The sequence below is a fragment of the Strigops habroptila genome, chromosome 1 (genome assembly GCF_004027225.2).
Source record: "Strigops habroptila isolate Jane chromosome 1, bStrHab1.2.pri, whole genome shotgun sequence".
In the NCBI taxonomy this organism is placed as follows: Eukaryota; Metazoa; Chordata; class Aves; order Psittaciformes; family Psittacidae; genus Strigops; species Strigops habroptila.
This window is the reverse complement of record NC_044277.2, coordinates 86,707,267-86,720,441: the sequence shown is the minus strand read 5'-3', so window position 1 is coordinate 86,720,441 and position 13,175 is coordinate 86,707,267. Positions and strand designations below refer to the sequence as shown.

Genomic DNA, 13,175 nt, shown 5'->3' with positions numbered 1-13,175 from the left:
CCATCTTTTTTCCGCTTCGCTTTGCCACAGAAGACTTCTGCAGAGCCACTTTTAGGTATCAAATTAAAAATTATGCTAGCAGGTTTTATTTGACTGGGTCCAGACACATAAGAAATGGTTCTATACTCTGCTCTTGACTGAGTACAGATACAGCTGCAGGATAATATAGACTATTATAGTTTAAGATACAATGAGTAAAAACTGATTCCTACAATAGGAATCCTATTGATTACCCAGGTCCTAATACCACTCTTGAGGAAACAAACAAACAAACAAACAAACACCACTTGAGAGACTTTCTTCCACTTTAAAACACTGCTGTTGGCTCACTCTTCTTAGTAAGGGCCTATTATCTCTGAAACATGTAAATGGGACCTACAAGTTGTACTAGGAAGTAAATTCTCTTTACCCCAACACTCTTTTGCACATAATGTAAAAACTTTTACTGCATTGGTATGATTCCCTGTCACTGAAGCTCTTTTCTGTTGACTGAGTAAAATAGAAATTCATGACGAGATTTTTTTTATTCTTCCAATTATGTGCTAGTGATTTAGGCTATTGTGTTCCCTTACTGTTAATGGGGTTTAGAAGCAGAAGACCCCTTCATCTCTCAAGAACTATTAACTTAAAGTCCAAGGCTAGAATTGCAAATACATACTATTTTAAAGCAAACAGAATCTGTTTAGAAACTCTTTATCATCATTTACATTTGATACCAAATCACATGGGTTGCAAATACAAATAAAAGAGGGGAGAAAGCATAGGAAAAAGCAGTTGGCCTACACAGACTGCAGTATTGACTGGGACATTGTTAAAAGAAAAGATACAACCCACCACGTAAGTTTCTAAATGACACAGTTCATTCCAACCAATTTAACCTACACAAAGTGCCCGATGCACATGAACAGCAGGATTTGCAAACAATACAGACAGCTCTGCCAGCAGGTCTCACACAATCACAGTATCTGTCTCAATGTAGTTGGTCTCACAGCAATGCATATTTCAGGAGGTAAAACAAAAATGAAGTAAGATTGCGCTGCTAAACGTTTGCAGTTTGGTTTCCTTTACGCTGGTCTTTTTAGCAAACATTTACTATATATACATATTTATTTCATAAGTACTTTGGTGTTATTTCCTTAATTCCGGCACTAAAATTACCAGTATTACTTCCTAATCCCACATGACATTATCAAGTCTGTGTGCTGCCTCATCAGTCTTCCAACACACTGCACACTGCTGGGCTTCAAGATTAAAGACTTACTTTACTCTTTTAAGAGCAAGTGTACTCAAGAAGACTCACAAGAATTAACTGTCTAGCCAACCTCCATTAACAAGCTTGAAAATTTTACTTTGCATATTCTACAGTTATGAATGTATATGGGTAATCAAGCTAGAAAACCTGATTTGCAAATATTCTACTTATATTATGAAACATTTTCTGTAACTGTAACTGAAGAAACACATTATGTTTAATGCCTAAGGGTAAGAAAGCATAGTCTTTTTCCTTAAAAATACTTCAGTTGCAACAGGTGATACTGAAATATAGACAATGCTGCTGAGAAATATTAATGAGAAATTCTATAATAAAATCTCTCAATTTAAAGTTCTGCCTATTCAGATAAATACAAGTCAGATTTTATAATAGAATTGCTTAATCCTGTTCTAACTTCCTGATACAACTGTGCTCTGGCTGTGTTAGTTTATGACATACGTTTAAACACTTCTAGCTTTACAGTGTTCAAGAGATGCTGACATCTCCTATAGCTTGTTAAAAAAGAGCTAGTTCCAAAATATTCTGTAGCAAGCAAAGCGAGGAGATTATGACTTAAAACTATATGTTTAAATTGTGTCTCCATCCAGTCCTGCTATCACATGATAAAAAAGTTTGAGCATGTTACAGTGAAAAGAACAAGACTATTATCACTAACTTCTTTCTCTGTCATTAATGCTAGAAAATAGGATGTATTTGGGTCCATGGCTTGTAGGATAATGGGCTCCCAAGCATCTTCATGCTTTTTTGTTTAATGTTACCAGGTAACATCTATAAGACTTGTTAATGCTAATGTACTTCAGATAAAGCACAGCACAAAGAACAGAAGAAAACCTTTGTCTGAAAGGCCTTGAGAAAGCCATATACTTTAAAGTCACACTTCCCTCCAGAGCAAGCCTCAGTGAAAGAAAACTTCAGAGCTCAGGATACGCACATTTTAAACTATGGCACACAGAAGTATTTCTCCATCCAGTCTTAAGACAACAAAGGCAACATCCCCTCATCTTGCATTCTGAGCCAAGATATACACATTGACTAGGTGGAAGAAGCTATAGAAGTTAGGGGAAAAAAAAGAAGACAATAACATGAAGAATCAAATCTTTATTATTAATGAAGAATAAGGTGTTATTATAGCTCAAGATCACATAGGACAAAATCTTCAGTTAATGGCATGTCAATTATGTACTAAGAGAATCAAAATAAAGACATAATAATTGTTCTTGGTTTTTTTTCCTTTAAAACCATTTGTAGAATTGCAATTTGCAACATGCTGAAAGATAAGTTCCACACCAGGCCCAGCAGGCTCTGTCACTCAAGGTCTGGAATGAGAGCAGTTAGGGACACTGGGGTCAAATGAACTCCTAATATCAGGTGAGGAAATAGGATTTGGTAGAACCTGCAATATCTCTGAAATGGTGTTTATAAAAGAAGTCATATAAAAAAAAAGCACTGAGAGCCTAATAAAAGAAACTAGTATAAGCATGGTTTTCGCACATGCTTGGTTCAAGTCTTTACCTATCCAGCACAGTTTATTGCCTGTAGAATGAATATTATATTAAGAATATAACCTACCACAAGAAAACTGAAAAAATGGCATTATTATCATAAGATACATTGGGAGTGGAAGGGTGAGGGAATAAGAACCACAGCCTGTGCAGGAAGGGAGAGGGACAGAAAGGAAAGCAGAAAAAGAAAGACAGAGGTGTCAGAAAATGACTGAAATTCCTACCACCTTTCTTCTGCTTACCTTTACCAAGTAACTCTATCTGTTTAGAACTCTGTTTAGAATCTCCATCTGTTGAGAACAACTTTCTTCCATAAAACTTCACAAAGCTAGTGTGCCAACATAAAAAGGAAGTAGCTTTTCTAACTTTGACAATCCTATGCAGAGCAGATATTTAATTAACTCTTCCGTATCTCATCATTTTACATGTGCCATACCATATCTGTCTATTTTAGACTATTATCTTCCCAAGCGAAGAGCTGGAGTAATGCACTATCCAATTTTTCACTCTGAAAGTAATAAGTATAATAAAATCAAAGTAAAAAAAAAAATTTCATAAAAAAGCTATGTTTACAGCCAAAATAAACAAGAAGACAATGAAAAGATTATGCTAATACTCTCAAAAATAAGAACACTTTCAATGAAGGTCTTGAATACTGTCTTGAAAGTCAAATCAATTTTGAAATCACATTAAAAAAATTGAAAAGAAGCACCATGAAATCTCCGTGAGGACCCTGATAATCTGCTTTATCTGTTTTTCTCCATTTTAGATGCAGCACACATACTTCACCAAGAATCATTTCCAAAAAAAGGTAAAAATTAATCAATTATTAAAATCACCTGCATAAAAATAAAGGAAACAAAGCACATATAGTGCCAGGGGAAAAAAAAATAATCCCCAAAAACAGAACACAAAAAAAGCAAAACTGATCCTAGGCTACAAAGCATACTTCAAAAAGCTAATCACAGAAATTTTAGAACAGGGAGATACTTAATTCAGCACTCCAGACAGATGAACTCTCATTTATCTTCCCAGAACAGTGCTTCAAACTGTTTCTTACCCCATTTCTCTTTCCTGCTTTTCTGCAGGATGTTAAATAGAATCACAGAATCAGAATAGTTTGGGTTGGAAAGGACCTTAAGATCATCTAGTTCCAACCCCCCTGCCATGGGCAGGGACACCTCGCACTAAACCACGTGGCCCAAGGCTCTGTCCAACCTGGCCTTGAACACCGCCAGGGATGGAGCATCCACAACCTCCCTGGGCAACCCATTCCAGTGCCTCACCACCCTCACTGTAAAGAACTTCTTCCTTATATCTAATCTAAACTTCCCCTGTTGAAGTTTGAAGCCATTACCCCTTGTCCTACCACTACAGTCCCTAAGGAAGAGTCCCTCCCCAGCATCCTTGTAGACCCCCTTCAGATACTGGAAGGCTGCTATGAGGTCTCCACGCAGCCTTCTCTTCTCCAGGCTGAATAGCCCCAACTCTCTCAGCCTGTCTTCATACGGGAGGTGCTCCAGCCCTCTTATCATCCTCGTGGCCCTCCTCTGGACTCGCTCCAACAGCTCCATGTCCTTTTTATGTTGAGGACACCGGAACTGTACGCAGTACTCCAAATGAGGTCCCACGAGAGCAGAGTAGAGGGGCAGGATCACCTCCTTTGACCTGCTGGTCACGCTTCTTTTGATGCAGCCCAGGATACGGTTGGCTTTCTGGGCTGCAAGCGCACACTGCCGGCTCATGTTAAGCTTCTCGTCAACCAACACCCCCAAGTCCTTCTCTGCAGGGCTGCTCTGAACCTCTTTGTCCAACCTATAGCTGTGCCTGGGATTGCCCCGACCCAGGTGTAGGACCTTACACTTGGCTTGGTTAAACTTCATAAGGTTGGCATTGGCCCACCTCACAAGCGCGTCAAGGTCCCTCTGGATGGCATCCCTTCCCTCCAGCGTATCAACCGAACCACACAGCTTGGTGTCGTCGGCAAACTTGCTGAGGGCGCACTCAATCCCACTGTCCATGTCGCCGACAAAGATGTTGAACAGGACTGGTCCCAACACCGATCCCTGAGGGACACCACTCGTTACAGGTTTCCAACTGGACATCAAGTCATTTACCACAACTCTTTGTGTGTGGCCATCGAGCCGGTTCTTTATCCACAGAGTGGTCCATCTATCAAATTGATGTCTCTCCAATTTAGAGACAAGGATGTCGCGAGGGACAGTGGCGAACGCTTTGCACAAGTCCAGGTAGATGACGTCAACTGCTCTGCCCCTGTCCATCAGTTCCGTGGCTCCATCATAGAAGGCCACCAAATTGGTCAGGCAGGATTTCCCCTTAGTGAAGCCATGTTGGCTGTCACCAACCACCTCGTTGTTTTTCATGTGCCTTAGCATGCTTTCCAGAAGAATCTGCTCCAATCCATTCCTATAGGAGAGCTGGCAGCTCCATTTCATAGGTCTGTATCCCCACCTAAATCCGCCCTCATCCCCAGTCTGAGATAAGACACAAAACTTTATGAAGAGACATGGATACACATTGCCTTTAGCTTATTCTGCTATGGGATCAGGAACACGACAGACTGGAAGGTTAACAGCGGGATCTCTGAGGCCCTAACTATTGCCCCTCCCAAGAGCTCACTGTCCATTCAGCAGAGCATCCTATGTTGGATTCTAGCTTGCATCAGTTATAAGTGGTTTGTAAAGTAAGGAGAACCTAATTCTGCCACCTGTTCTAACACTGAACAGCAACTTATTGCTTAGGTAGTTGGGACAGCTTTCAAAGGGATTATATTCAAATATATGTATGTATCAGTATAAAGATAATAGAATTTGTCCTTCTGAATTTGCACTTCAGAGAATTATAATCTTCTACCTATCTATCTACCTATTATTATTATCTGCCTATCTTTATATCTCAGGTCTTGTTATTTTCTTTGTATTTGGAGTAAGGAAATGCATGAATTCTATATGGAAAGCAAAGTTAGATAGTTAGCATACCTAGTTAGCATACCAGTCTCAAAGTTGGTGAAGATGAAGGAAGATTTGGTTTTATTATTAATTAAAAATGGAGAAAGACTGAAAATGTGTTATTACCTGAAAAGTAGTCACTGACTACCTGACAGTGCGTCAAAGATTCAGAAAGCCACATTTATTTATAATTACTTACCCACAAGGAGAGGTAATCTTTCCTCAGCTCAGCTTCTTTTGCCCATTAGCTTTAGTCAGTACTTTGTTTCTTCTCTTCAGGGACTGGCTGAAAGACAAATTTTGGCACAGTCACTCCAGATATAAAAAAACTTAAACAGAAATAAAAAGAAAGTTCTGTCTAGAAGTGTGAAGGCATGTAAGGAAATACTGACAATTCATCTGATCTTACGAATGCACCATAAGCATGATATATTTAGAAATATGTCCCAGCATGCATTATCACGAATGCTGGCCAGAGCTCTGGAGACATAAAACTGATAGTGACACAAGATGAAAGCTCAAAAATGTCAAGGACCATGCAAAATTAAGCTATCCTAATTAAATGCTACCATTACTACTATTTGCTAATATGGGTATGTTGTTTTCCTCATTTAAATGAAAAGATTGCCCCATAGTTTCCATTCCTCTCCAGAAATACTCTCTTTAGATTTCTTTGCTTCAGCTTCATATTTAAATTGTTAGATTTTTTTTCTGGATCAAAAGTCCAAGCTACCAGAACCAAATGTCATATGGATGCACAGCAACATAAAAAATGAAAATGCATTACAAGTGGAAAATCATATTCCCCCTCCACTCATCACACATTCAGATAACTAAACAGAAATCTAAACTTACAATCCACTTAATCCTTGATGCTTTACACATCCATTGTAAATCAGTTTTGCTTAACCTTTCTTTCCCTTAAAAAAAAAAAATAAAATTAAATATTAGTGTTTTCCACACATCCCACGCTCAGAGGTCACACCCTTCCCCAATAAGTCCTTGTCAATATCTTATACAGGATACTTTCCACTTTTGTTTCACCTCAGATTACATGTTTTCTTACATCAGCTCCACTCTATCTTATACCAATGTTGTACTTCTACTTCCACTAATACTTTGCTCTAAGAATTGCTTCCAGAAGATAATCACACAACAAGAATTTATAAGAAATTGCTTAGTGAAGTAAGGATTTTCAGGAAAGGATGTAAGCGATAACAGCCCATGACTTGAGTGGAGCTAGCCCCTAGTATCATTTGACATGAGGGCCCGTGTCCACAATGCAGGGAGCAGGAGAGGAACTGAGATGCACCCAAACAGAAGGCTGTCTCCGATTTCTCACACGTGGGATATGGGACTGGGTAACCAGAAAAAGAACCTACAGCACTGTGTTAGCTATGCATGAATCCCCAATGCTGCAGCATGGAGAATATGGGGTGAACAGCATGACCTTTACCACCATGACATGACTATGTGCAGGCTTTTAAACATATTCACATATAACAAAAAAATTAACTCAAGAGAAGAAAGAACTCTGCTCTAGCAAGACATCTTAGATGCAATCATCATCTAACTAGAAAGGCTGGCAGTACCATTTGCAACCAAACTGGCAAATGGGAAATCGTAAGTCAGCAAAGAAGATAGAGGAGTGGCTACAGAGATTCTCAGTTGCTCTTAAACAGAGTATCACTCCTTGTTTTACAGCTATGTTTGCTTTCTAAGCTAAAAATTTCAACATCTATTAAAAAAGAAAGCAAAAAAAAAAAAATCAAAATAACTAAATAAGGCTAGCTGGGTGACAGCTATTGGGAAATATGATAGTGTAAATCACAGAGGAGGGAGAGGAATTACACAGAGTGAGTCTCGGGGGCATAAATCAAAGAGCGGGATGAACTTAGGGAAGAGGGTGGCAAAGGCTGAGCATCAGAAAACACTTAACAGCAAGATACAATATAAAGTAAAATATTTTTTTCCCCACAGCGGAGGAATTTATTTAAGACTAAATAAGATAAAATTTAGTAGTAAGTGCAGCAAAAAAAGCCTTTCTGAATTGATGAGGTCATGGATGAGAACACTTAATAAACCCTGCCCTTCCCGCTCTCATGACTAGGTTTCTCAGTACGATTTTAGTATAACAAACAATCGCATAGAGAAAATACATTCATTTCTTGTTGAGTTCTTGTCTCGAAAATACCTTGAATTTCAACAGCATTAAGGTTAGAAGTGTCATTCACATTTAATGTGACTGTTACACACTGAACTATTTAAGCATTATTTGTAACTTTAATCCTCTATTACTTCTTCCCTTGCCTATTGCTGTAACACAAAATTACCCTTTTAATTTTGGGCTTTTATAGCATTTTTATTTCAGGTATTTCAAAGTCCACTTTGAAATATGTCCATTATCCACATCTTTCACATTCAGTATGGTATATATCAATATTGCATGTCACTGATCCAGAAGTTATGCATGATTGCTGAACTGTCCAGCTGCTTAACATGATACATAATTAGCAGGCAGCATGATGGCCATGAAATCCTCCAGTTCCACATTGCCACGGGAAATTAGAAGATTAGAACTGAGGCCAACAAGGAAAACAAAATTCAGTGTTTCTCTCAGTTCAATGCCTGCAGCATAAGAGATCACGAACTAGCAAGGATTTAGGAGCAATGGTAAAACAGGTATTCCCCTACATGACCAAGTATTACAACCAAAAACCCACTACTGGTTAGGGGGCTTGTTCCTCTGTTATTGCTATTTCTACAGTCTTACTTTAAACAATATACAACATTCTGCAATTCAGATTGGAAAGAGATGGGTAACTCACAAAAAACCAACTAAGAGGATTTTGGTCCCCTTTTTTTTTTTCCTTCCCTCTAAACTCTTCGGTAGAATTTTCCAAAATGCACAAATGATTTAGGAGCATAGCTGAATCTGAAACATGTAAGTTTCTTCTCCCGTTTAAAAATGTTCTTCGCTATAGGACAACCAAATAAATACTTTTTTTTTAATTTTTTTTAAAGCAGAGTTATTCAAGGCCTCCTTTTCATACTGTGGAAGTCTTACTCCCTATAGAGCATTGTTAAATTATAGTTTGTTACATTTGTGACTGAAATCCACAAGTTTTCTTGATTTATAGTCCTTATTTTAAAGGTCCTTCTCTACACTAGGTAGGAGCAGAAAAGACGACAGAGAAACTGCACCACAGCAGCTGGGAAAAGTTAGCACGTTTTCACAAATTAAAGAACAATAGTTAAAAGAGATGACACTATCAAAACAATCAATTATCATCCTGACCCCCAAAGATAAATAATGAGCACGAACAGCAGTATATCAGGAAAGCACATGCTCTCTTAGTGTTGAGTGCCATGTCATAAAGCTGAAATAGCACACCACAAGGAACAATTCAGCAGCATACGACAAAACATCCAATATGTATTGGAGAATGCAACAGCTGTTCACCTTCATACCAGCTCACAGACACTGCAGGTATTTCATCCAAACTCCGACCCCTTTTTTTTAAGCAGCTACATATTTAAAAGATTAGTAACTATTCCAGATACTGATACTATTATATCATTCTAAAACTGCTTTTTTATCCCAAGAGATGCAGAAAGGCAAGGCATAGGCCACCTTCCTTCTTGGACCAAATGCCAAAATGAAAGACTTCTGCACAAATAAACACCCGCTACCCCCCTTCAACAATGATCATATGTGTCACTGCAAGTAAGAGAAACATTTCCATAACATATAGTAATAAAACAGCACTGAGTTTTAAACCAGAGCAGTTTGGGGATGGTGAAGGGGAATAATCCACTTATGTCCTGATTGGTCCTGTCTTGGCATCTAGATTAAATTCAGGTGTGGATTCCTCCTAGGGAATGAGGACGTAGTTAAGGAAGTGATTATTACTGCTCCCACACATAGGCTCCAGTATCACAGGACACAAGAGTGGTCATTTGGGCTGTGTCTGTCCTTCAAATTCTCTGCAGGCTTGCAATCATGCACATAAACAAAAGACTAGCAGAAATGTGTACCCCAGTCACACCAGAGACAATGCCCACCTACTGCAGAATGACAGGACTTCTGACACCATAATCCATCGCTTTCAAGAAAACACAATAATAAAATACATAAATTTTCCAGTCATCAGTGCCAATCCAACTGCACAAAGATGACACATTTCTGCTAAAAATTGTTCTTGCCTCCTTGAGTTTTAATGTAATGAAGATTAGGTCAGGAAAGGAAAACAAGAGGAAAAACTTTTTAACTTGGATATGTTTACTTTGCATTTGATAGTGCATTGCGTGTGTTTATTGTTTTTTCTAAACTTAGGTTTCCATGCTTCTTTGAGAGGAAGAAAAATGGTTATCTTAAAAAAATGTATAAAATTGCAAAAACTGTCACAGAGATTCAGGAACAGGATTAGCACCTGAAGCTATTTCAAAATTTATAATTACAAATATTAAATCAATAGTGTTCTCATAAACAAAATTTGCCTAATGTGTTTTGCTTTCTTCCCAATTACTCTCTCATCTTTTAGAGCTGAAGACTGGAGCATCAAAACTTAATTTCTCACGATAACAAAGAGGGCTGTTATAAAATTAGACGGAATAACTGCCACACTCATTTACAGGGTGATTTCATGTAACTTTGCTGAACTCTCAAAGCTAAGTTTTGCTCTGTACATGACAGACCCGTGACTTTAAGCTGTCTGAGGCCTACAATCAAAATAACGGGTAGGGCTGCCTCTGCTGCTTTCCAGAACTCAGTAAGAGTTCTGCTTTAACACATATTAAGTGACCCAGCCACCAACAGCTGCAAAGATGGGGGAAAATGAGCACCTCTAAGAGACTCCACTTCTAGCATAGTAACATGTGTCAGCAACATGGCTTGGCCTACAATGAGAATTTGGCTGGTCCCACAGGCAACTAACGAGCATGCTTGATTTATATTTTTCTGTTTGGGTTTCCTGAATGCCAAAAGCTAGCCCAAACCACATTGCTTTGTAACTTACAAGGGAAGGCCTCAAAAGCCTGGTGCTTATCAATATCTCAGTCGGTTACATTTTTCTTCAAAAATGCAACATTTCCTCTACCATTTCTCATTTTGGTTTTGATGAAGAGAATACCTAAGAAATTTGCCATGTATGGAAAATCTCCACTTCCAGAAGCCTAACAAGGCTGCTAAAACATAGCATACCAATAAAGATGAATTTGAGAGAAATCCATGCATATCTCTACTATCTACATAGTAAATATTTACAACTATTTACAACTGTAAATTGCATCAGATGTACAGCTAACACAAATAATACTCAAAGTACATATACAGTCATATATGAGTCTCACTAGTAGCAGCAACTGACACACTTTCGCCAGACACACGTAGAATGTATACAAATATCTACTACACAATGCGTATAAATATCTACTATACAAAAAACATACCGTGGAGAAAGTAGTAACCCTGTAATGATTGTAAATAAGTCATATTATTGTTAATATTTAAAAATCCATATTAAATACAGCTGGGGCATCATACCTGTAAGTTGCAAAAACAAGTTTATTCTGTAGTAGCAAAACTTTCAGCAGAAGAGGATGCTAGGTGCATGCTGTTTCCAGCAACAAAAGGATCAGAATACCTCTGGTATAACCAATAAAAGAAGTGATTAAGTAGAAAAAGCGCCCCAGCCTCACAGCAAAGAAGAATAAAATACAAAGATTTAGCAAACAGACAGGCAGAACTTAGTTTTTAAATGGTTCAGGTAGCCTGCTGTTCTGTGCCCTGTATGATGCATAGGCACTGTGTATGCTGATTCTTGCCCAGGTACCTCCTTCTTCAAGGGCAGTTTCAAGACACATGGGTCTGTGTGTGAAATTCACCCAAAGTTCAACACAGTTATCCAGCTTCTAAACACAGTTATCCAGCTTCTAAACACTTGCACAAATAGGGAAACTTAGAGGAGGGCACTGGTAAAACCCATATGGTAATTTCTCAGGGCTGGGGAAAAACACTAAATTTTAAAACTAACTATTTCCTATTGAAAATAAAAGTCCAGGGGCAGGAAATCCTTGTCAACCTTCAGACGCTCATGACAACCAGTACCTGAACTGTAACTACACAGGTCAAGTTAGCTTAAATAAGAAAATCCAACTTAAACCAGGATACTGAGAGAGGCACAACTCACACACCGTTCTAGCACACCAAGCCCTGGCGCCCTAGCGCAGGTGAACATTCCTTGCAGACTCAGCGATTTCGATGCAATTGCCAAACACACACCATCTGTTGCTCGTTTCCAGGCCCTACATCAACCCCACCTCGCCAGCACCCACCTCCTCATGCAAGACACCAATAAGGCGAGTACGGGTGCACACAATTAGGCTGCTACCGCCGGGTAGTTTATTTCAAGGGTGCTTTTCCTCCCGTTATCTCTCGGGCCTTCCTGCCTTGCCAGCCCTCGGGCCATTCGCAGCCCTACCGACCGAGCCCGACAGAATCCCCCGCGGGGAAGTGGTGGTGGCGCTTCAAGGTAAACCGAGCTTAAGCAGTAACCCCGTGGCAGACCTGAAGGCAGGTAGGCCCGGCAGCGCCGGACAGGGCTCAGCCGGCAGGACCGGCACCGAGCCCAAGGCGCAGAAAGGCCGCCCGCCGTCCTGCAGAGCCGCCTCAGCCGGGGAGGAGTTTTCCCCCCCTGCGGCGCTCAGGCTGCGGCCTCGCTCGGCTCGGCCCGGCCCCGCCCTGGGCCTTTCGCTGGGCCCAGGCCGAGCCTCGTTCGGTGCTTCTCCCCTCTCCGCCACTCACCGCCACTCCGTGCACTCCCGCTCCTGCCGCCGCGGCTGCCCCCGCCCCTGCCTGCCCGCCGCGGAGGCGCACAGAGAAGCCGGCGCGGGTGCCGGGAGGCGGCTCCGGAGGCCGGCGCGGCCTCGGGCGCTACGGGCGGGGAAAGGGGCCTCGCCGCAGGAGGACCCGCGTGGTGTCGGCAATATGGCAGCGTCCAGCCGGGCCCAGGTGCTGCGGTTGTACCGGGCCCTGCTGCGGGAGAGCCAGCGCTTCAGCAGCTACAACTACAGGTGCGCTCCCGGCCCGGGCGCGGACGGTCCCGCTTCTCCCCGTGAAGGCGTGGGGGTAACCGGGGCGGGGAATGCCGGCGTCGCTTGGGGCTGGGCGTGAGGGGCTCGGTTTTAGCGGGCACAGGGTGAGCCGTGACCTCCCCGTGGAGCTGTGCCCTGGGGGCAGGAGCGAGAGCGGGCCCGGCCGCGGCAGCCTGCCCGGGCTGGGGCCTGGTCCCTACTCCGGGGCTCAGGGAAGGGTCAGACCCTGGTTCCTGTGCCTAGCCCCGGGCTGCCTCAAAAACACCGGGTTATAGGCCGTCCCTGTTGGAGGGGGAAGGGACAAGACCGGGATTGTTTCAGGCTGAAAAAGTTCGT

The 13,175-nt window shown here is 41.2% G+C and overlaps 2 protein-coding genes across 16 annotated transcripts in view; one reads left to right on the top strand and one right to left on the bottom strand.

Annotated features, from left to right (window-relative positions):
- FARS2 (phenylalanyl-tRNA synthetase 2, mitochondrial) overlaps positions 1–12,818 on the bottom strand; it is a 242,457-nt gene extending 229,639 nt beyond the window's left edge. For 2 of the 9 annotated variants that reach the window (XM_030492004.1, XM_032920063.1), the window contains exons 1-3: positions 12,081–12,435; positions 6,600–6,664; positions 5,944–6,030 (exon numbers count right to left, since the gene is read on the bottom strand). The gene's annotated coding sequence lies outside the window, so the exon portion shown is untranslated. Of the gene's footprint in view, positions 1–5,943; positions 6,031–6,599; positions 6,665–11,578; positions 11,666–12,080 lie in introns of those variants that run through there. The other 7 variants (XM_032920064.1, XM_030492024.1, XM_030492034.1 and 4 more) reach the window with 7 other exon arrangements.
- LYRM4 (LYR motif containing 4) overlaps positions 12,465–13,175 on the top strand; it is a 95,716-nt gene continuing 95,005 nt past the window's right edge. For 6 of the 7 annotated variants that reach the window (XR_003992253.1, XR_004389936.1, XR_004389935.1 and 3 more), the window contains exon 1: positions 12,709–12,818. Coding sequence is in view for 4 of the 7 variants with exons in the window: in XM_032920065.1 (XP_032775956.1) it covers positions 12,733–12,818 (86 nt within the window). In the remaining 3 variants the exon portion in view is untranslated. Of the gene's footprint in view, positions 12,819–13,175 lie in introns of all 7 variants that reach the window. The other variant, XM_030492068.2, reaches the window with a different exon arrangement.